General features: G+C 39.3%; 1 protein-coding gene across 1 annotated transcript in view; it reads left to right on the top strand.

Annotated features, from left to right (window-relative positions):
• Positions 1 to 23,840, top strand: part of GDA (guanine deaminase) — a 66,930-nt gene extending 43,090 nt beyond the window's left edge. The window contains exons 8-14 of the mRNA XM_079789890.1: positions 2,585 to 2,692; positions 4,402 to 4,499; positions 6,809 to 6,876; positions 12,831 to 12,977; positions 16,588 to 16,715; positions 17,883 to 17,910; positions 19,982 to 23,840. Coding sequence (XP_079646016.1) covers positions 2,585 to 2,692; positions 4,402 to 4,499; positions 6,809 to 6,876; positions 12,831 to 12,977; positions 16,588 to 16,715; positions 17,883 to 17,910; positions 19,982 to 20,052 — 648 coding nt within the window. The 3' untranslated portion in view covers positions 20,053 to 23,840. The remainder of the gene's footprint in view (positions 1 to 2,584; positions 2,693 to 4,401; positions 4,500 to 6,808; positions 6,877 to 12,830; positions 12,978 to 16,587; positions 16,716 to 17,882; positions 17,911 to 19,981) is intronic.
• The last annotated feature ends 888 nt before the right edge of the window (positions 23,841 to 24,728 follow it).

Genomic DNA, 24,728 nt, shown 5'->3' with positions numbered 1-24,728 from the left:
TTAATTTAAAACCAGGAACAAAAACAGTATATATTACTTTGTCATTAAGCAGGTGCAACTTAGGAATAAAACATGTTTTAAAGCTTCCAGCTGGGTTAAAATTGGAAGTTGGGAACTCGCCTTCCTCCATCCAAGCTTCATTATATACTGCACTAAAATTTCCCCTGGTAAGAGCTGACTATCTTATAACAAAGGGCAAGTCAGGGGAAAGGTAACAAACACATTGATTCTTTATCAGTTTTAGGGTGGAGGGTGGTGGTTCTTTTTTTCTTTTCTTTTTTAAGATTTATCTTAATAGGTCTCATTCACCATTCTCATCTTTCCCCCTTCTCTTTCTTTTTGTTTGTGTGTATGTAGGGGTGGTGGGGTGTTGCAGCCTGGGATGTTTGAATTTTTGATTTAATTCCACAGATGTAGGGGAGGGAAATGTTTTTCTTCAGCCTTCTTGGAGTTCCTGTTTGGGTTTGAAAACTAAATGCAAAGATAGATTCACAGGAGGAAAGCATGCAAATGTATTTAATGTAAGTTTTACATGACACAGGACCCTTCATAGGAAATGAAAACCCAGAGAAATGGTTAGACCTGAGCATTTTTGAACATTACAGGTTTGATGAAGAATGCACGGTTGTGGAGGAATATGATAGGGTAAGGGGTATGAGCTAAGTGTAGGAAACTTAGCGAGCCCTTTTTGTTCAGCTTCTTCTTGCTCCCTTCGTCATTAGAGATAAGGATGCTCTTTTTCCTCCAGGCACCTCTCTCATGTGGGTTTTATGACCTGTTTCGGGGAAGGAAGGGTGAGAGAAACATCAGAGTGACCTTCCTGCTTCTGCCATTCTCAAACTCCTTTACCTTAATATGGCATTTTTCAATATGCCAAGATGCCATATTTTGGGCCAGTATATACTGAACCCCATCAACACACAGCAAAAGCAAGTATATCCTTGCTTGGGGTATATGTCTGTATGTATGTGTATTTACTCAAATTTATCAAAATGACACAAATCATCTGGTTGTCCTTTCTTCTGGTGCCCATGCATTCGTGGTCTGGGCTTTCCTCGAGGACAAGGATGGAGTTCATCCCATGGGTGGGAGACCGTTTTTTTAGAATATTGCTGGGTTGTTGTTTTTTTTCTATGACTTATTTGGCTATGCTCGTGCAGAGAGGGAAATGGCATTGCTATTCTTGGAAGTGGTAGCTTGCTCATGAGTTATTTCCCATCATATATATTCACCACCAGTTGGCCTGAAATGACTTTTGTGTTAGGCTAGGGGTAGGTTTGTCTCTGAAACACTTCACGCGCTCTCCTGTTTAGTGGTGCCTGGAGAGAGGTTGGTGTGGGAGCCGGGACTCACTTGTTTTGCTTGCATGTGAGTCTTCACGGGCTCTTTCTTGGTGACTGCAGGATTGTCTAGCTCTGTCATTTTCAAATTGTTTTCTGGAAGCCAAAAAAAGGGGACAGAATGGAAACAGAGTACCAGAGTCCCAACCCTGCTGCATTCTGAGAGGCAACATTTTTATGCCTTTTACATACTGGATTTCGATGAATTTTATCAGAATAACATGGCCAAAGCTAAAAGAAGTTGGAAAATTGCTTATCCAGCCAAACCCTTTTATTTGAGAGATGAGGAAATGGAGGCCTAAATAAAAGAACTGACTCACCCTAAGACCCATGACTAGGGTCAGAACTTGTCCTAAAATTCAGCTCTATTTATTCAAATCCAGTTTTCTTATGAGTGAAAGATGCCATCTGTCCTATTGATGGCCTCTTTTCTTAAAGGACAACGGCAGAAGAAATAGGTGGCCACAAATAGCTAGGCCAGTGGCGACAAACTGCGGCTCGCGAGCCACATGCGGCTCTTTGGCCCCTTGAGTGTGGCTCTTCCACAAAATACCACGGCCTGGGCGAGTCTATTTGGAAGAAGTGGTGTTAGCCGAAACCGGTTTGGCTCAGTGGATAGAGCGTCGGCCTGCGGACTCAAGGGTCCCAGGTTCGATTCCGGTCAAGGGCATGTACCTTGGTTGCGGGCACATCCCCTGTAGGGGGTGTGCAAGAGGCAGCTGATCGATGTTTCTCGCTCATCGATGCTTCTAACTCTCTATCCCTCTCTCTTCCTCTCTGTAAAAAATCAATAAAATATATTTTTAAAAAAAGAAAAAAAAAAAAAAGAAGTGGTGTTAGAAGAAGTTTAAGTTTAAAAAATTTGGCTCTCAAAAAAAATTTCAATCGTTGTACTGTTGATATTTGGCTCTGTTGACTAATGAGTTTGCTGACCACTGAGCTAGGCTGTTAACTCTCTTTAAGGAATACTTTTTATTTTTGTTTGTTCTTACTATAGTTTGGAATTTGAAAAGACCTTGTTGGAACATTACATGGGTTAGAACCTTACATGCTTGTGTAATTACATATTCATAGTTTCTTTGTCACATGATTGCTTTAAATAAAACACATGTACAGTCTTGTCTTTCTATGTGGCCCCTCACATAGACAAGTTAGAAACCATCCATAACATTTTGGGGTAGGAAGTATAATTTCTAGTTGCATTTTTACCTTAAAAATTGAAAATATTATTTCTTTTCTCGTAGAGCCATATAAGTGAAAATCCTGATGAAGTTAAAGCTGTGGAAAACTTATACCCCAGTTATAAAAACTATACAGATGTGTATGATAAAAACAATCTTCTGACAAATAAGGTAAGTTGTGTCAAATAGGGCGTGTATACCTAAATCTAAGATCTCAGTAGCGCTCTTAAGTCTTCTATGATGTGTGCATTTCCCAGACTAGAGTAAAGCTCAGAGCGTGCATATGTGTGTGTGTACATAGTTAAAAATGGGCCTGAACTCTCATCCTGGTAAATAAATCTAAAGACTTCCTTGAGGGTGGGAATGTCATTTGGTCCAAGGACATTTTGTCAGTATTTATTAGAATGTAACTGTACATTTCTTTGAGTTAGCAGACCATATCTGAGGATCCATTCTGTAAGAAATATGAATAGGAATGTTAATTACATATGAAAGTTAAAAAATGGTTCTCATGGGGGATTATTTAGATGATAGAATTTACATAATTATAATTTTATCCAATATTCACAAAGAATGAGGCACACAGGCTTACAAGATTGATGTCTGTGTGTATATGTGTGGGTGCGTGCTTACCTAGAAAAATTGTGTGGAAGACACATATTGGATGTTAAAGGTTATTCTCCCAGAGGGAGAAAGCAGTTTAAACACTTTGAGATTGCTTTTATGAGTGTGTATTGTTTTTATAATTAAACCATTTTAAGTTCATTAAAATTAATGTGAGTGAGCAGAGACCTCATTAGAACAAGATACCCCTTGGCCTTGGCCTTAGCTATGGCAGCAAATAAACTCTTAGGGACTTGGTGAGCGGAGATGTGGCTATGACTAATTTGAAAGGCTAATATTCTGCATAAATCTTATACATGCTGCACCTTAATCTTCATCCTCCATAACATATATTTCCATATGATTAATACATTAACCTTCAATTTGCATGTTCCTTTGCTTTGCACAGAGGTTACGAAAATTATATTTTAATAATAATTTTGTGGCCACCGAACCATGCCTCCTAAAGAAGAAAGCTAATCAGATACAGGTTTTGTACTGAGGACAAAGGAATTTTGAAAGAGTAAAGCCTTATTCAGGAAAACCCACAAATATTACCAAGCCTGAAAATGAAGAGAAGTCTCTTATGTGTGCAGTTCCTGCTTTCTTGGATCAATTTCACCTTCTGAATTCATGCATATGAGATATTACATTTCTTAATTTTTATGAAAATGTAAATATAGGCAATAAGTAACGGAAGTGTGTTCGGTTATGCATCAAGTCCATGGTTCCTATATCTAACGTGGGGCAGAATTAAAGAACAACTCCTTCCAGGATCACTCCCACAGCTTCCATGTGCTGAGAAAGGAAAGCTTACTTCTGGAAAGCTCTGGTTAGAATAGGAACAAACACAGCCCCACCAGACGCCCACTAGATTTAGAAGAGAAAGTAACTTGGTTATTTTCTAAAGTGGAGATGAAGGAATCACAATATCTTCAAACTGGATGGGTGTTCTATGCTGTGGATGACCTGGATCAACCCTCCTTATTTTGTAGATTAAAAAAAGAAGAAGAAAATGATAAGATCTACACATGTGCTGAAACTTTTGTAATCCAATGTCTTTACAGGCCTTTTTGAGATGTGACTTGTACTGAGTGATTTTATACAGACAGGTAATCATAAATGTTCTTGTGAAGATGCTGACAGACATCTTCACGCACATGTGAGCAGGTCTAGGTGTCACAGCTTCTCTCTGTGCCTATACTGCCTTGTTGTGAGTGAGGACTAACGGAAGCATTTTTAAGTGGTAAACCCACATGGGACGCTCTTCTCTCCAGACAGTGATGGCACATGGCTGCTACCTTTCCGCAGAGGAACTGGATGTTTTCAGGGAACGAGGAGCAGCGATCGCACATTGTCCCAATTCTAACTTGTCGTAAGTAGGCAATGATTGATTGATAAATTATGAACATTTGGGTTGCAAAACAGCATCCTTTGTTTTCTGAGTCATTCTTTCAGTATCTCCCTTCTATAGTTATGTTTGATTGGAACGGGAACTAGATAGGCGCATACCTTTGCGTCTGAGGAGAAAAAAAAAAGCACTTAACAGGGCAGTTTTTGCAGAGTATGTCTTTGAAGAGCACCACGACTCTTAAAATTTCTGAGTTTGTGCAAAACAGGAAAGTGGAAATACAACAGAAAGAGTTCAGAACCAATAGCATTCAGAACTGACAGCAGGGCCTGAAAGGCACATACTCCCGCAGGTGTTCCAGGGAGAGGTGCTCACTTCCCATCACTCTGTGTTGTGCAAACTGCTAGAAACACTCACGCTAGTAGAAATGATGCCGTGCTACTGGGAATCAACACCCGACATGCGGTGTATGTCACCTGATGGATCGGGCAGGATGCCAGTTCACGTGAGAGCGACCTTGCCCTATTATAGTTCACCAGAATGCAAAAGCTTCATTTATAACTGGTTCTTAACGTTTTGAAAGGTTATATATTCACAAGTGAATCAGATGAAAGTTATGGCCTGTATCTTCAGAAAAAAACAAAGTCCAGAGATATAAACAAGCTGCACCTAATTTCAGGGAATTCATAGATCCCATGATGCTGACCCATGGATGCTAGGTTAAGAATTCATGGTCCAGGATTAGATACAGGAAGGCCCTCTCCTTTCTGGTATTAGTCAACCCAGAACAGAGCTGCTTCCTTCTTAGAGGCGGGTGGGGCGGATTTTCATCTTTTCGAGGGTTACTTAGTGTTCTCTTGTTTTGAGTTCTTGCAGAAGTAGACCATGAGACGAAGATTCACGTACAAGCATCTTATTGGGGAGGTGATCTCAGGAAACACCTTTACGGGGGTAAGACAGAGAGGAGAAGGAAGTCAGCAAAGAATGCACCATTAACCAAGTTACCAGCATGGGCTCCCAGAGTCTAACCCTTCTGGAATTCCCAGGAAGTCAGTGTCCAAAGCAGACCTTCAAGTCATTCTGCCCAAGGGGTGGGGGACCTAGGTGGTTATGCCCAAACACCCATCAGTTATTGTTGGGGCACCGCTGGGCGGGGTGAAGAGGCATTGATTTCCTGGAGTTTCTGACCTTCCCCAAACCAGGGCAGAGCAGGCTCTACTGGCTGAAGAGAGCCCTCCGCAAAGAGTTGGAGGTGTCGGCAGTTAGAAGTCTAGGGACCTCGTGAATGACATACTTATGTCAGTGGCAGCATGGGAAGGCCCAAGAAACACAGTAATTTATTTCTGGAGTGTTCTGAAAGGTTCCAGAGGCTTCCAGATTTGAGACATCGAGTGGTAAGGCATGACAGGGAATTCTGCCCATATACAGCTTAGTGATCATAATTATGATCTAGTGGCCAGAGAGGGGAACGGTTTAACACCCTTTCCGTTAGTTACACAACATCTAAACTAAACTGTGATCCAAATTAAGGTCTGAAGTTAAATTTCTTTATGGATACATTTCTGTTTACATGGCCACTGTTATTCTTTCTCCAACAACTTTGAGAGTTTTATTGCGTGTACATGCGGCTTTGAAAATTATAATCATGTGTGTCTTTGAGCAGACCACTTTGACCTTTGCATCTTCTCAGATTTCTAATTACCGCTTTAGTTTTCCTTCGTTCCTCTAGAAAGGTGCATATCTATTAAGCTCAGGGCCACGAGGTGCAGAATTCAACACAGGAACCATCCCTCCTAGTCTCTGCTGTCCTCAGTGGCCTCATTTGAACTGGCAGGCCCGGATTCACCAGCCCGCACCTCCTTTTCCAGTTATACTCCCTTTCTTTGCTCTTGAAAGTCACTACTCATTCAGGGTAACAAATTATTTGAGATGGAGAGGAAAGACAAAGCTTTATCATTTCTACTTCTTAACATAGGAGGAAGGGTTGGTTAAAAAAATATTAAAGACCGGTAAGACTTTTGGACTAATTGCAAGATTTCATTTCTTCATTTATTTTTCATTGTAAATGATCCCCTGCTTCCTGTTTTTGCTCTTGCTTCTTTGTACCCTCCTAAGATTACTAGTAACCTCTGTGCCAGGAGTTAAGCTCCTCTGTGGTCTTGTTTTTATCCAGGACTCAGCTGTTCTGATCTGATGAATGTGTGTGTGTCAGCATTAGAGCTGATGTGACAGAGAACACAAGTTTCAGTGACATCTTCATCACTATTGTTGGGGTGCTGCTCTTGTTGGGCCCACATAGGTCTCCTGGTTCTGACCGTCTCCTCTCTCTGCAGGCTGACCAGCGGCTTACTCAATGTGCTAGAAGTGCTGAAACACGATGTGAAAATTGGGCTGGGCACAGGTTAGTAGTTCACCTTTTAGGGCCATGGATAAGTGGTTGCTTAAGTGCATAACTTTCTAATGTGACTAATTTTCAGGTTGCATTTCCATGTTAAAAAATTAGTTTTATTTTTCTGGTAACAATATCTTGAGCTAATAAAATAGTGAGAGTGGAAGCAGTGAGAAGATATATGCAAAGGAAGACGTTTTGATGTCACTAAGCTTCTGAAATCTATTCTCTGCATTTACTGTCAGAGGCTCTAAAGCAAGCATGTCAAACTCGTGGCCCGTGGCCCACATGCCTCGTTTATTTGGCCCATGTTAGCCTTTGAGTTTGACATGCTTGCTCTAAAGGATAGGTCCTACTCTAGTGTTTTAGAGATTAATTTAAAGAAGTCCTTGATTTTTTTTCTCTTTTGTTTTGTCCTTCTGGCAAGGCTTTAATAGTTTGGATTTGTATGTTTTTAGTTTTCAATAAATGTGCCATCACAAATACTGTCTCAAAAGAAAATTACTTGGCCTTGCCATAACAAGCGCAGACTCAATTCATGCCAGCGTCGAGAACTCTGAGTTATGTTAAGAACTTGCTTTCCTTGTAAGCAGTGTTTAACAAAATAAGATTCCATTCCCACGGGCAGTTTGATGCTTGCTAGGCTGAAGGACATTCTCAGTGGCTGATAAATTAAGGGTGCCTCTTTTTTAATTATTTTTTTCCTGAATTTGTGCAGTGCTACTAACTTTGAAAGCATGCGTCAGACCCAAATGTCCAGGCGTATCAACTGTGAACCTTTTACTATTGTGTGTAAATGAACTAATTTTTTAAAAAAATATTTTTATTTATTTCAGAGAGGAAGGGAGAGGGAGAGATAGAAACATCAATGATGAGAGAGAATCATTGATTGGCTCCCTCCTGCATGACCCTACTGGGCATTGAGCCCACAACCAGGGCATGTGCCCTTGACTGGAATCGAACCCGGGACCCTTCAGATTGCAGGTTAATGCTCTATCTGCTGAGCCAAACCAGCTAGGACATAAATTTCTTTTTAAGTGGGTATAGGGCACAAGGACTTATTTTCCATTCTTGATGCACTTGTCCTCCTGATATTCAAGAGCATGGGGATGTTTGCTTGTTGACAATGATGGTCAGGAATAACTCAAGTCTCAGTTAACTTTATACCAAGCAATTTCTTTGTAAGACACACAATAACACAAAGAGATTTATTAATATTTTAAATAGGTATGCTAATGTAGAAGTTTTCCTTAATTTTACATGAATTAAAAAGAATTAGGTATTTTTTTTTAAAATTCTAATTTAAGCCTTGAATCGCTGAGATTGTGTAATACCTGGATATAGTCACAGGTGCTAAGGCAGGAAACTGGCTGTTTTACCTTAACAGAAAAGCTTTAATAGATCAGGAAAAAATAGCCACGAGTTTTTGTTACATACTATAGTCAATTAATTAAAAAATTAGCAGACATGCAAAATAAGGTAGGTGTTTGCTTTCAAATTTCCTGGGAGTTTGGTCTCTATGAGTTAAATTCATCACCTAACTTCTAGTTCTTGGCTTTTGATTGTGTAGCAATAGCTTAGAACAATTAGGTAAAGCTCTCACTGTCACTTATTAGCTGTAAAACATTGAACAAATTAATGTTCTAAGGCTTCAATTCCTAATTTTTGTAACAATAACAACAATCATAACGATATCTATCTTACAAGCTTATTTTGAGGCTTAAATGAAAAAAATTTGACACGTACTAGTCAATAAAGATTGGCTTACAAGGGAAAGAGCAATGTTGGTATATTGACCAAATGTTTGCCTAAATATGATGTATTTGCTTATTAAGTTGGAGAATGCATTTCACATCATCTCTGCTGTGGTAGCCACTCTATACTCCACTATTTCCTAAATGTGACCTTTGTGTATGAATTTGCACTTCATTGGTAGACTTTAGAATATTATTTAATTTTCTAAAATTGACAGAGAGCAGTTCCAAAAGCAGGTCATTCGCTGTATCTGTATCAAGTGTAGGCAGGTCCTGACTCGCTCCATATTAGAGGAAACCCATAGGAAGCTTAATGAACACATTGCGAAGCAAGAGAAAACAGTATCAAAAAGAATAAAAGGATGAGCATATTTCTGCAAAGGATTTACTTCAGGGTCCAGAAGAAAATTTCAGAACATTACCATCATCCTTGGAGTACAAGAAGACATGGTACTATGAAAAGACCACAGGTTGTGATGGAAAAGGAAATTTTTAAACTGAAAAGAAAAAAAAAGAAGAATAAGAAGCATGTAGACTCTCATACACAGCTGGAGGGAGGGTGAATGCACAACCACTTTGGAGAACTCTTTGGCAGTTTCTTAAAAAGTTAAATATAAATCTACATATCACCTAGTAATTCCATTTTGGAATTTACACTAGAGACATGAACACGTATGTTTGCAAAAAGAGTTGTACATGAGTGTTTATACCACTTTACTCATAACAGCCCATCCTCCCAAAAGTCCCTCCTTCAATTTAAGGCAAAACCTAAAATACCCTGAAGTGTGTTTTGTATTCTCTCCCTCTCCCGGTATCTCAATAAATGAATTCCTTTGACCACTAACTCTCCTGCATCATCATTATCTCCTCACTACTGGGCCATTCCTAACAGCACACACATATTCCCTAGTATCTTCTAAGCAATGAAATGAAAACACACACACACACACACACACACACACACACACACACACACACACAAAACACCTCTCTTTTAATCAGAAACCCCCCTCTGGCTCCTACCCCACTTCTCTAACTTCTCTATTCCCCTTCAAAGCAAAACTTCTTCAAAGAGTGGGGACCCACACCACTACCATTTTCTAGGCACTCTTGCATTCCTCCACCCACTTCAGGCTGGCTTTTTGCCCCACCATCCATGGTAATGATCCTTGTCCTTTCTCCCTTGAGCTATTACTCCTGTGATCTCTTGCTGCCAACTCCAAAGGACACCACTCTGTACTTATTATTCTGGATTTCTGAGCAGTATTTGCCATAGTTGACTACTCTCTCCTTTGTCCAAACAGTCGTATATCAGATTCAGTGGAATCGCACTGTTCTCATTTCCCTTCTTCCTCTCCCGCCAGCCCTTATCTTCTCTGAAGACCTTTTCTCCTCTCCCTGGCCATTCAAGGCTCAGTCCTAGGCTATCTCCTCTTTTGACCTTATGCTTCCTTCTTAAGAGACTTCATTCACAACTATGCCTTTACATGATTACATGTGTGCAAATCACTCAGATTTTTATATCCAGCTCAGATTTCTCTTTGAATTCCAAACCTGTATTTTCAGTTGCTTAGTTTCTCCTTCCTCTTTGATGCCCTCCTCATAGATCCTCCACAGTTCATTGTATTCCCAAAACACGTTTAAGCCTGGTTATTTTAAATAGCTCTCCTTTTCAGAGAATACAGTTTCTCAAAGTGGAAACTTGGGCACTGTCTTTGAGACCTTCTTCTCCCTCACCTCTCCCCCATGTCTAAGTCAGTACAATGTCTAACCTCATGACTCCTTTACAGCCTCTAAATCTATACTCTTTTTTCATATCAGCCACCAATCCCTAATGCAAGCTACCATCCTTTCTGGCCTGAACTTTTGCACTAGCTTCCTAATCCATCTCATTCATCCTGGGCTAATCCAGTCTTCTCTTTTCAAAAGAATCTCAATGAAAAATATGGCCATTTCACCTCCTCCTTACCACCCTTCAGAGAGATTTTAAATGTGCAAACCTCATTACAAGGTGACAAAGCTCTGCACATTTGACACCCATCCATCTCCCAGCCTCTTCTCCCAACACTCTCACCTCCCTACATGGGCTATCTTTAAGTTCCCTTTATGAATCTCACTCCCTCTACCAAAACAATCTCAGTGCATTCTGTTCCTCTGCCTGGAATGCCCTTTATACCTCTCTTTACATGGCTTAGTTCTTCTCGTTTCCTTTTTAGTTTAAATGTCATTACCCTGAAGAGGTCTTCTCTGACCATTCTGTCTAAATGGGCTTTCCACTTCCATCTTCTCTGTCACTAACTGAACACAATTGATAGTTAATACTTGTTTGTTTATTTGTCTCTTTTCTTCCTCCTCCACTAGCTGGTCAGCTCGTATGGAACCCATCAGTTTTATTTATGAGTACATATACACATAGAAGATGCTCAGTAAGTGACTGTCTATAAATGAATGAATGCAGCCGAAACCGGTTTGGCTCAGTAAATAGAGCGTCGGTCTGTGGACTGAAAGGTCCCAAGTTCGATTTCGGTCAAGGGCATGTACATTGGTTGCGGGCACATCCCCGGTAGGGGGTGTGCAGGAGGCAGCTGGTCGATGTTTCTCTCTCATTGATGTTTCTAGCTCTCTATCCCTCTCCCTTCCTCTCTGTAAAAAATCAATAAAATAGATTGAAAAAATAAAAATAAATAAATGAATGAATGCATAAGAAGTAAACACACACATATAAAATCATTTCCTTTTATCTTTAATTGCCTTCTGGCTCAAATTTTTACTCTTATATGGTTTGTTTAGAGTCATCTTGTAAATATTGTATCCTTGTGCCGACTCTGGTAAACAAATAACAGTGCCATTCTTTATCATGACCATAGAGAGGCATGGGTTGGGAATAGATTTCTGAGAAAATGCATCCATTTTTCTCCACCATTTTCCCATGCAGATTCTACCCTTAATTCCTCATTCCCTAGCACTTATGTTACTCAATTGGATTTTTCCAGCAACTGTCAAAATAGACGATATTATTTCTATTTTCTAAGAAAATTGAGGTTCACAGGTACTAAGTAACTGACCAAAGGTCAACAAAACAAAAAAGTCCCAGATCCACATTCTAAAACCAGGTCTGCAAAATGTGATGTTCATTATCTCTTTTTTCACACCATCACACGGCCTCTCATTATATGATAAAGTGGGGATTCTACCTGTACTAATGTGTTGCAGGGAGGAGAAGTCACTGAGCTCACCTAGCTGGGCAGAGATCAGGAAGTTACTATCACAATGGAAATCCCTGGAAAAAAAGTTTGACTAAAATACCGTGGTTTATGTAGTCCAGGGTTTCTTTTTCGATCTGCACAATATTGTTCCTTTGTTGGAACTTTATTAACATAACAACCAGAAGAGTATAGGATGATTAAGTCATCCTGTAAGGCAGCAGCATATTAAGACAGCTCTCAAAATTTTCTCAATAAATTGTTCCCTAAATCCAATGATGGATGTCTTACAAGAGAAAATGAGAGACACTTAAAGACACAGATGGAAGACACAGATGAAGTTGGAGCCAGGTACTGAAGTTACACTGCCACAAGCCAAGGACTGCCAGGAGGCGCCAGAAACTGAGGGAGGAAGCAAGGGAAGATTCTTCTCGGAGCCTTTATAGAGATCGTGGCCCTGTGAACACTTTGATGTAAGACTTCGGCCCTCCAAAGCTGTGAGAGAATAAATTCCTGCTGTCCTGTGCCACCAAATTTGTGGTAACTTGTTGCAGAAACCCTAAGGAAACTAATGCAGGTGCACATTTGATACTAATTACAGGTTTTTGATTCCTTTACATGTTAGTCTATGTCTAGTCTGGGTGTATAGATCTTTTCTTTGAAGTGTGTTAAGGACTCAATATCTGTCACTAAAACAAACAAAACACTTGACCTATTAATAGTTGGTTGTTACCCAATAGTGATGGGCTGTAAAGTACAGCATAGGGAATGTAGTCAATAATATTGTAATATCTATGTGTGGTGCCGGGTGGGTACTTGAAATATCGGGGGTATCACTTTGTAATGTATATTATTGTCTAACCACTATGCTGTACACCTGAAACCAATGCAAAATAACATTGACCATAAACTGTAATTGAAAAATAAAATTTAAAAATTCAAACTTATATACTTGATATTCCCTTTATCTCACAAGGTTACTGTTCTGGCTTTATTTTATCTATCATAGATGTGGCTGGTGGTTATTCATGTTCCATGCTTGATGCAATCAGAAGAGCAGTGATGGTTTCTAATACCCTTGTAATTACTAAGGAAAATGAGGATAGCCTCACCCTCAAAGAGGTATTCAGACTAGCGACTCTCGGAGGCAGCCAAGGTAATAACCATTGTTTTTCCTCTAACAACGTACAACCATGCCAATCTGTGTCCTTGGATGCATTATGAAGGTACATGATAGTGGCATCAGCAGGCATCCAATATTCATGATGGTTGCATCTCACATAGCATACCCCAAACTTAGCAAATAAGTCCATGTTCAAGCATGTGGTGGAGGCATAATTCTTTCAGGATGCTCCCTTTCTTTGCCAGAAGAGATGTTTAATATACAGTTACCATATTAATTACTTTAATGGATTTATTTGCATTGGTCACATACAAGTTCTTTAAAATAATAAGTTTTTCCATTGAGTCAAGTAATACACTCTATTGCCCTAAGTGAAGATGATGATAATAATACTAATAGTAAAAATATGCCTGGCCGGTGTGGCTCAGTGGTTGAGTGTTGACCTAAGAACCGGGAGCTCACGGTTCAATTCCCTGTCAGGGCACATGGATTGCGGGCTCAATCCCCAGTATGGGGTGTGTGGGAGGCAGACAATCATTCTCTCTCATCACTGATGTTTCTGTCTCTCTCTCCCTCTTCCTTCCTCTCTGAAATCAATAAAAATATATTTAAAAAATAAAAATAATAGCCAAGAGCTCTTACTATGTTGTAGGCACTATGCAACATGTGTTACGTGTGTTGTTATTTATTTCCAACCACTGTTATTAATTCTATTTAATCAACAAGGTACCTGGTGGAAGCTTACACAGCTCTCAAGCTATGCCATGATTTGAATCCAAAATCTGATGCCAGAGTATAGGTTCTCATCCTTTCACTGTGATACCTTCCTGTGTAAATCCCACCTTAGGGTATGCATTCTTTATGTAATTAAGTACAGTAATTACCCAAGTCTCTTTAAGTGGAGAGAAATGTTGAAATATAGTGGGTTGATATGCAAATATTGTTCACCAGCTTTTCCCAGTTCTCACATGTAACTATTTTTATGGGGAAAAATAGAAATCGGTAATTGTATTGCTTTCAGTCACTTTAGCATTATGGTGTATTCTAGATGAATGATAGTGAACATAGCATGAAACCTTAGGTTGCTTGTGAGAAATAACAACATACATATCAAGACAAATATACATATATGTGTAGATTTACATATAGCTAATCTGGGTCTTAAAAATGGAGGATGATGAAAACCAAGACTATCCTGTGAAGAGAAACTTCCTGGCTCTTCTTTGAATGCTCGGGGCTGTGATGAATGCCATCAAGAACCTTCCAAGAAAACCAAGTAGAGGACATGCTCCTTGCATTTCAAAGTCTTAGGATTTCATGTGACGTTCCATGTTCTAAGTCACCATTCTTTTAACAAGTGTGGCGCTCCTCACCCCCACCCTCATTGTGTTTGTGCACCTGAGTTCAAGCAATTGGCCAATCATCTTATTTTCATGGTGCAAATGAGTTGTATTTAAATTGTGCCTTTTTGTTTTCTTCTAGGCTCTCTGTGAGTTGCTTCATCAAGATTCTTTCTGTCTGATCAAGCCAGCCTAGGTTGCTTACCAACTCATTTCTGCCTTGTTGTATAGCTTCCAAATCCATTTTCTTGGCTGCAGGGCTTGCTGTTATGGAGTTTCTTCTCCTTAACTTGTGTCTCTACAAGAGTCAGAGTGAAACAAGATGAATGGATTCCTATTTAAAGTGTGGCATCTTCCTGGCTTTCCATCACCTTTATATTCAAGATGTTGCATAAATCCCCTTCCAGAGCCAACATGCACTCTAAAGGCAGCGAAACTGTATTTCCTGAAATGCATTTGAGGTGTTTACCAGCCCAGCAGGGCCTTACTGCAATGATGTTAACTAGGTCTATTTACAAATTCACCAAAAAGCAATTATATCTTCTTTGGTCAGTACATGCCTGAACTCTCCAGGTTCCAATAAATGGCTCAGTTACTTTATATATATTATCAAACTCTGGCAAATGAACCTGGTTATCTGGTCTATTAAACACACAAGTTTATGTTGAATACAGTTATTAAAAACATGTTTGTCATGTTTCTTTGTAGAGGGCACATGAATGAAGGAGGAGAGAATTTCCAGTGATTTTTTCTATTACATTCAGTCCTTCTCCATACTATTAATAGAAGTTACCTAACTGCTTTTAACATTTCTAATTATTTTTGCTCCCTTGTCTTCCTATAAGAATTTTAGAAAAAAAAAATTTCTTTTCTAAGAATAAAAGAGGTGCCCTTTAAATAACCTTTTCAGAATAAATAGGGTTTCTAACTCAGTGATTAGTGCATTGCCCATACATATCCATACATCCATCTATATATATAAAAGCCTAAGCGACTGTTAAAGACTAGTTGACCAAATGACCGATTGTACCAGTTGCTATGATGCATGCTGACCACCAGGGGGCAGACGCTCAATGCAGGGGCTGCCCCCTGGTGTTCAGTATGCTCCCACAGCCAGCTTCCCTCGGTCTCTTCCCCCAGCTGGCTGGCCCCGACAGGACCTGATCAAGACTGGGCAAGATGGCCCCGATTGGCCCTGATTGCAGGCCATTCTAAGGGATCCCACCCGTGCATGAATTTGTGCACTGGGCCTCTAGTAGAAATATAATGTATCAGATATGGTCTAACAGGGACATGCCAGCCAATATTTTCACATTGGACCATATCCTGACAGTGAAAGAACAGAAAAAACACATGTAAGAATTCAAATAAAAGTGCTGCACTCCAGTTGACCCTCCCTTTATGCATGCTTTCATTTAGTACCTCAGTGTACACCTTTCTCAAATTACAGGCTGTCCTGAGCTCAAGATTCAACACCTTCATTGACCAGGAAAGTCAACTACCTCCATCTTGTGAAACTAAATTCATGTTAGTGAAAGAGATGTTCTTTGTCATCTAATACACATGGAACATGAATTCTAGCCATGAGGTGGATCAAATTAATAGACATATCAACCTATGCCCTGTTTATGAAAACCATTCTTTTCTGGCAACCAGAAAATCTTTGAAGTTGCAAAGAAATTGGTCTACTTTCAAAAGTATTGGGACTTTTAAGTCATGAGCATCTGTTTACTTTCAGAAGTGATTTTTTTTCTCTTCCAAGGATTTAAACTAAGGAACTTATGATGGATATGCCTGCATTGGCTAATGTGCAAAAAGATAACTATTTTTTATTTATTTGAGGTTTATTTCACTGCCATGAAAATAGATCTTGTCAGCTATTTCATAAAATGAAAAGATCCAAAAGGACAGGGATAGGAGTGTTGTGGGGAAGACTAGGAGGCAGAAAGAAAAAGGATATTTTGTCGAGTGCCTTGTTTTTTGGAGGGATGGATGAAAGTCCTAGACAGCTGGACTATGACGTGCACTGATAGAGCTAAAATAGAGAGACACTATCAGAGTTATGATTATGGTGATGAAGGGAACTTTTTATTCTCAGATTTGCTTTCCCTGTGCTTACTCGGATTTCTGTAAGTCAAAGTCTTGTGATCTGTTGGAATGAGAGAGTTTTTATGCTCCACTATTAAGATATTAATTTTTTTTTCTAGTGACATGTTGGCTGACTCTGTCCTTGCAAACTGGGACATTGGCATGGTCTGATGGCTCAAAATACTAACTGTTTATTAATTTATTCCACCCTGTAGCCCTGGGGCTTGATAAAGAAATTGGAAACTTTGAAGTGGGCAAGGAATTTGATGCCCTCCTGATCAACCCCAAAGCATCTGATTCACCCATTGACCTGTTTTGTGGGGATTTTAGTGATACTTCTGACGTAAGTAAAAAAAACTTAATCAAAAGGCATCTATTTCCTGAAGTAATCACAGAAGCTTCCTTGTAGAAAACAAAATAGAAACAAACATTTTCATGGAATACAAGAGACTCTTAAGAGGAGAAGTTAGATTTTTAAAAGTTAACATAATTTCATGACAATAATGTTAGCAATGATGGTACTAATAGAATATTTGTATTTTGAATATATTTGTATATTTTAATGGTTTGGGCTATAAGAAGCCATAATATAGCTAGCACTTACTGAATACACTTGCTGGGTGCTAGATGGTATAGCATTAAGCATTTGCATAATTAACTTTTATTTAATGATCAAAACAACTCTTATGAGAGGTAGATACTATCTATATTGCCATGTAATCTGTGGGGCAGTGAGGCTTAAGGGAGGTTAAGTGATTTACCTAAGGACCCATGGCTGGTAATTAGTAATTAGTAGACAGAGTTGGGATTCAAGCCCAGGACTTCATGACTTCCAGAGTCTGTTGATTGACCACAATGCTACATTGATTTTCTCAATTATAAGAAAATGAGTTTTATTACTTTGTTCCTTTTATTATAAATGTTTCCCTATATAGGAAATAAACTGGTTCTTCTTACTTTAATAGCAATTAGTTATAAGATATTGAGTTTTTCTAAAAACATTAATTACCATTTATAAATTTATAAATATTTACATATTTACTTATGAAAGTAAATATGTAAATATAACATATTGGGGGTTTTTAGAAGAAAGATGCTGGGTTATTTCAGGTTGATTGTTATTTTTATATTATTTATTCTTTTGCTCCTTTATTAGAATGGATTTCTTGGAATAGGGCTCAGCCCTATTCATTCAATCATTTTTCTTATATTATGCATCTCTTAAACTATTTGCATTATTTTATTAAATTAATTTATGTAAACTTTTGTTCTAAAGGTTCCATAGTTTTATATACCAAGAACTTTCAGGCAATAGATAAACATTTGTTAATAGCCAGTATTTTTTTTTTAAGCAAAGGACCACTTCTTTTTCATTAATAAAAGTAGATTTTACCACTGAGAAATGGATTTATATTTCTGGGTTTTGCCAACCCTCTACTGACTGTGAATTTACTCTTCTAAATGCACAAAAATGACTATTTCTTATTATTACCTTTATTTTCCATTTTAGGCTTTTATCCAGAAGTTTCTCTATCTAGGTAAGTAGAAATATGTCTCTATGCTAAATAAAATCTTTCTTTGTCTCTATCTTGGGTATGACTCTCTGCATTTATGATACCACTTGTAAAACCCTATGTGTGATCATTTGCGTTGCTTTTTTAAAAAACATTTTTCAGCATGGAGTCCATTTATGGCACAATATTTAAAGACACACTGTGAAATTGGCATGCTCCTCTAGAACATACAGTCATAAATCCTAATCGGAGGAGTGGCAGGCCCAGGGAATGGCTAATCATACATCTTCCTCCTACACTCATTCTCTATCCCGAGGCTGCCCTACCAGGTTGTATTTATGATAAGGATGTGGTGGAATCTTTTCACACATGCTTTTTCACATACTCACATTCCATTGTATTCACGGAGGGAGGAAAATAAATAATGTACAAGATTCTACTCTGCCTCCCACTCCGTTGAGTGTGCTCTGAGCCCTGAGTGAACTTGGGATGGGAGAGACACCTGTTGTATTCATTGTGGAGCTGAGTTCTTACAGGTCCTTCATCTCACCACCTAAGTGTATTCTGGGGTGTAAAGCTAAGCACTTCTTTTACATTTGGGGCTAGAAAGGCAAACCACTCACTTCAGCTGAAGGACAGCGATAGGGGTCAATTCAACTTTATGTGATTTCTGCCTTAGGGGCAGATTTCAGACCCCAGTTTTCAAATTAGATGCAGCATCTTCTACTGGTCATATCCCCCTGTCTATATTTTAAACAATCTCAGAGAAACAAAGGCCGTCTTTTTTATGTTCTCTTTTAGAAGTGTGTTTTGCTTTTAAACCTCTCCCAGGGGCAATTAAAATACTTATTTCAGAGGGGAGCGGGATGGGAAGAGATTAACCAAATAACTTATATACATACTGTATATGCATAGCCCATGGACACAGACAATAGTGTGGTGAAGGCCTAGGGTGAGGCAGGTGCTGGGTGGAGGGGGCAAAGAAGGGAAAAATGGGGGACATCTTTAATATTCTCAACAACAACAAAATATATACAGGGTATCCCCAAAAATGTATATACACTTTGAAGAATTATGTTAAATCTGAAAAGAAAGAGACATCAATTGAGCTCTCAGCTGAGCCAGTGATGTATACACTGAGTGGCCAAATTATTATGATCTCTGAACGCATAATAATCTGGCCACTCCTTGTATATCCTATATAATAAAAGGCTAATATGCAAATTGTCCCCTCAACCAGGAGTTCGACCAGCAGGCAGGCCAGCCAACTGCCCATCTTCCCTCCCCCTGATCAGGCTGGCTGGCCCCCACCCATGCACGAATTCATGCACCAGGCCATATATATATATATATATATATATATATATATATATATATATCCTATCTAATAAAAGAGTAATCTGCAGATTGATCATCACTGCAACACACAATATCGCTGCCCCCATGTGGTCAAAGATCCTGCCCCCATGTGGATACAAGATGGCCACCACAAGATGGCCAGCAGGAGAGGGCAGTTGGGAGGCACCCGGCCTGCAAGGGAGGGCAGTTGAGAGGGACCAAGCCTGCAAGGGAGGGCAGTTGGAGGTGATCAACCCTGCAGGAGAGGGCAGTTAGGGGTGACCATGCCGGCAGAGGAGGGAAGTTGGGGGCAAACAAGCTGGCAGCAGAGTGGTTAGGGGGTGATCAGGCTGGCAGACAGAAGCGGTTAGGGGCAATCAGGAAGGCAGGCAGGCAAGCAGTTGGGAGCCAGCAGTCCTGGATTGTGAGAGGGCAGTCGGACATCCCTTAAGGGGTCCCATATTGGCGAGGGTACAGGCTGGGCTGAGGGACAACTCCCCTCCGTGCACGAATTTCGTGCACCGGGCCTCTAGTGTGTGTGTGTGTGTGTGTGTGTGTGTGTGTGTGTGTATGTATATATATATATATATATATATATATATATATATATATATATATATATAATAATGGCCAGATTATTATGCGTTCAGAGATCATAATAATCTGGTCACTCAGTGTATACTTTGGGGGGACACTCTGTATACATTTTTAAAAATACTAATTGACACAAAACGGTTCCATGATTTTTTTCTTTCAGGAGATGACCGGAATATTGAGGAGGTTTATGTGGGCGGAAAGCAGGTGGTTCCCTTTTCAAGCTCAGTCTAAGACCCTCGGCGTCTCCAAGTTCTCCTGGATAGCGTGGTTCTGCACCTCCTTATGCCCAGGCAGAGTTAGAAAGTCAAAAAATAGTACCTTGTTCTTGGGATGACTATCTCTTTGTGTGCTTACTTACAGTGCTCACTTGACAAATCGAAGGAAGTTGCACTAATTCTCAAATCTCTGGTTGGGAGGATTCAAAATGTATCCCTTTTGAGCTGTTCAGATTTACTTTAAGCTTAAATATAAGAGAATGTTATGACTAGTGGTGTTCTTATTATGAGATTTAAGTAAAATCTACCTAATATTTGGAAATGTGAAGAGGAAAGTTATTCCTGTGAGGTTCCATATTCTGAGCTAGTAAATATGAAAATTGGATATGGAAAATGAACCAGTGAATATATTTTTATGAGGGAGAAAAAGTTAGACTACAGACAAACATTGGAAAATCATTTCAGATTGCTTTAAAATTATATACTGAGCTTACTAATTTAAAAAGAGAACTCACTGAGATAAAACGTGTTTCTAGGTTGACTTTGTGTTCTGGAAATTTGCACTTAATGGAATTTGCGTTTTAGAGACTTGTTATTGTTGCGCTTTGCCCTCTTTGGGGATTAATTGTCAGAAATTGAATGCCACGTGCTTTCTTAATATAGTTCTGTGCTTCAAAAGTGTTTGGCAGAAGTTGGGTAGTAAAGATTTAAAGTCTCTTAGGAATAGTATTCACACAACTACGTGGCATAAATAGTTGTATTTTTGTGTACTTAAGTCACCTTAATGTATAACTGTGTGATGCTGTTATTACTTCGGTTTTATTAGAAGAGAAACACATTCCATACTCCGCTGTTGTGTAGACTGAAGTCTTCATAAATTGGGACAAGTGCTGGGCACTCACGAGCTGTCAATACTGAAAGGAATGGTTTCATTGCAATGGCCTAGTCTCCCCAAGGATTATGCCATAGTCGCTGGCAATTTCATACTCAGATCAATCTGTTAGAACTTTTAAATGAAGGCAAATCCTATTAAAAATATTATTAAAAATCTTTAAACCTTGTATATCGCAAGCACTCTATTTTCCCAATTTTATCCTATTATACTTTTAATTCCTAGGAATTTTAGGACGTTGGAATTTTAGTATAATGAAAAATATGTAGACATCCCACATAATGTTTATATTAATAGGACTTAATCTGTACCAGACACCTAGGAAGATTAAGCAAAGCAAAGAGTATTTTTATGCCTCCTAACTAATTAGTGTATTTTCCCATAACCTAAAATTAAAAACAAATTATGACTATGATAAATCCTTTACAAGTATTGATGTGAATGCTATTTAAATACGATGTTTTTCTCCTTTAATTCCAAATAATATAAACTAACAAGGGAAAGGAGTAGATTTTCTTAATATTTCATAGCACTTACTAATACCTTATAATAGAGAACTTTATGCTCTCGAGGTAACTCCATATATAGAGAACTAAGGACAAAATTCTCCCTCTTACATATAATTTTTATTCTCATATAATCATGCTTATTCAGCAGTAATTTGCCCAGTTGTTGTTTTTTTTCCTTTGTGGAAGCACTTTTAGATTTGATTATGCTTGACTACGAATATTTAGTCTGATTTTTACCAGTGGCCGATTTTTTTTTTATTTTTTTTTAGGATATTAAATAACTCAGTCAATCTAACTTCTAGTCTCAGTAGCTGTGTTTCCAGAATTCCTGAGCCATGTCACAGATGGCCCACCAGACTTCTCCCCATTTCTCGGTAGTGCCAGCACAGGAACTCGATTACCTGGTGTCTAACCCACAGGGGTGGGCTTAAGAATTTGGACGAGCTGTTCAAGATTCACAAACAGGCAGCAGCTGTCCCCAGCCTTTGAAGATCCTATACTTTTACCTTCCTCAAGGGTGTGCATTTTGAGGTTGACCATCAGTTTTCATTTAGGTTTAGGATTCCTATGCAGTAAGTATAAACAAGTGTAGTATCAGAAGCAGGAAGAACGGCCATATACAACCACTTTGTCAAATGTTAAGTTTAGCCCTGATAGTATGGTAAGACCTGAATATCTTGTCTAATAAATATAGAATGTACTGAAATGTCACACGTGCTTTGATCTTCCTACATCACTTAGAACGTATGTGCTTTATCCTCCAAGTGCCGTGTTCTGAATGGTGCATATGCTTTTTGCAGGACTTCGGGCCTTAGCCATACACGGGCCCAGATGTTCTGCACTTTGAAATGTGGCCTTTGCCTAATGTGGGTTGACCTCCTGGACTGTGGGAAGTCAGTATCCTCAGCCAATTCTTGTTACTTTGTGTTTGAATATTTTGCTCTCTGACAGGAAAGAATTAAAACTTCTAATCAGCCCCCTCACTTCACCCTACACTCTTTTGCCTCCGGTTTTGTGGTGTTTTTAATGGAATACACTTTAAGAGGCCCAAACATATCCAGCAGGATTGACTGCCATACATTTAAAAGAACATTTTTGCAATTAGAACACAAAAGCAGGCTAATCAGCTAAGATGAATTTAATATTCAAAAGAGAGTGAAACGTGGAGGAGGGCACGAGAGGTTGTCCTAGTCTTCGTGAACTGAGGCCGAGGAGGCTCAGCTCCCTCATTTATTCTCCCAGCTTTTCCTCTGATTCAATTGTCAAAGGTTTGGGAACCTAGGAGGACACCTTGGGACAAGCTCCCTGCATGGCAGCAGGAGGTCTTTCTAAACTGATACCATGAGCATCAAACCCCATTGACTCTCTGTTTTACTCCCATGAGAGTTATGCACAGTTAAGGAAGGAAGGCGGTAGGGAAACACTCGAGTGCTTTGCTGATTGTGAAGTGTGCCTTCCATATCCCTGTTGGCAGCTAGAGCTGAGATGTCAGAGAGGAAACAATGGGTGTGAGGTCCAGGAACGTATTTTGAATCTTCACTCCTTTCCAAATTCTTCCTGTTTTGACTCTTTTCATCTCAGAAGCAGACATATGGAAAGCCTTAAGGGCCAGCTGGAAGGCATGTTGGATTGGGTCTCTTACACATGGAAGAGATGCAGCATCAGGTGCTTCTGTAGCCTCTTGGACATCGTTTCATTGTTGTCCACGTTTTAAAGCTGATGATGATGCCAGAAACGTTCACATGTTTAATAAGCGTGTTCTGAGTTGTGAAAAGGGGGACTAATAAATGTGTCATGTCCAAAGTCTTAACATAAGTTCTAAATGGCGTGCATTATTGTGAATTTTTTCTTTTTTCTGAAGGCTTACAAGAGACATTTGCAGTTCCCAATGGACCTAGCCATTTTAGGTATGACTTAGAACCCTGACACACCTTCGTGTCTCTACAGGAAACTCCTGGAAAGAGGTGCACAAATGAATACTCACCTTTAGGAAACCCTGGCATTGGTCCCCAGGCGTGTTTTCATGCCCAAGCTCTCCTCCCTTTTCCTCCCACAGCCCTGAGTGTGCGGGCGCAAGCATCAGGGGGTTAGTTCTGGTCCAGATTTAGTGAAATGCAAACGTTGAACAGAGTAATGATGAAGCTAAATATAAATCCCAAGGTGGCTTTCACTGTCCTTGGGGATCAAGAGACTGAGTACCGGATGCTATGTGGCAGAATTTACCTGTCCATTTCCTCCTCAAAAGCCTGTCAGAAAGCATTCTTTATTGAAAACCACTTCACATTGTTGTCAAACTCCTGCTCACTGCTCTGAAGAATAAATATATATATGTATGTATTCTTGGGGACATTTTTCTCAAAATTTGTGTGGTTTGCTTATTGTTTATGTGCAGAGTGAGCTCCTTCGTGCTTTAGAAAAAAATAAATGTGATTTTGTGTTTACATTATTTTCTTGTTGTTGTGAGTTCTATCAATCTGATAGAAGGGGATTAATCTTACAATGTTTTTCTTCTTTTAACATGAATTTTAAAAACCAGAACAGAATATTTAGCCTTGGGCTAACATATGTTTTCCAACCTACGATAATCACTATACTAGTAGATAGCTTTTAAAAATTAAGGTCTAATGTTTATCCCTTTAGAATCATAATGCTACTGCTTTTGATTTTAGCATAGTTAATATTTTATATATATTTTAAGCCACAACCCAAAGCAAGAATGCTTTAAACATCAAGAATTAGTTCACATGCCCTGGCCAGTGTTGCTCAGTGATTAGAGCATCGGCCCATCTACCAAAGGGTCCCGGGTTTGATTCCTAGTCAAGGGTACGTAGCTGGGTTGCAGGTTTGATCCCTGGTCCTAGCCCGGATGTGTGCAGGAGGCAACCAATCAATGTGTCTCTCTCACATCTCTCTCTCTTTCTCCCCTATCCCTCCCTCCCTTCCACTCTATCTTCTATCTAAAAATCAATGGAAAAATATCCTTGGGTGAGTGAGGATTAACAACAACAACAAAAAAGAATTAGTTCACACATACATGTGTATTCAAAACAAAAATATCAAAAATAACAATTTTCCTATCTCTGATGGCCTGGGCTATTTTCTGCACTCTTTTATTCTGTTCTGTCCTATTCTTTTATATTTTATCTGTTTAACTATTTTTATTCTGTTTAATTATGTTTGGTTTCTTGAACCTGCATGGAAGCAGTTCCCAGTGTCCTTGAGCTTACGCACTCAGTCTCCGTGCCTCCATCCTGTGATTTGGGCATGACATGCCTGCCTGCCTTAGAGTCA

This window comes from Cnephaeus nilssonii (assembly GCF_951640355.1).
Source record: "Cnephaeus nilssonii genome assembly, chromosome: 14".
In the NCBI taxonomy this organism is placed as follows: domain Eukaryota; kingdom Metazoa; phylum Chordata; class Mammalia; order Chiroptera; family Vespertilionidae; genus Cnephaeus; species Cnephaeus nilssonii.
Note: the sequence above shows the minus strand (reverse complement) of the source record. Positions and strands in the feature narration are given on the sequence as shown.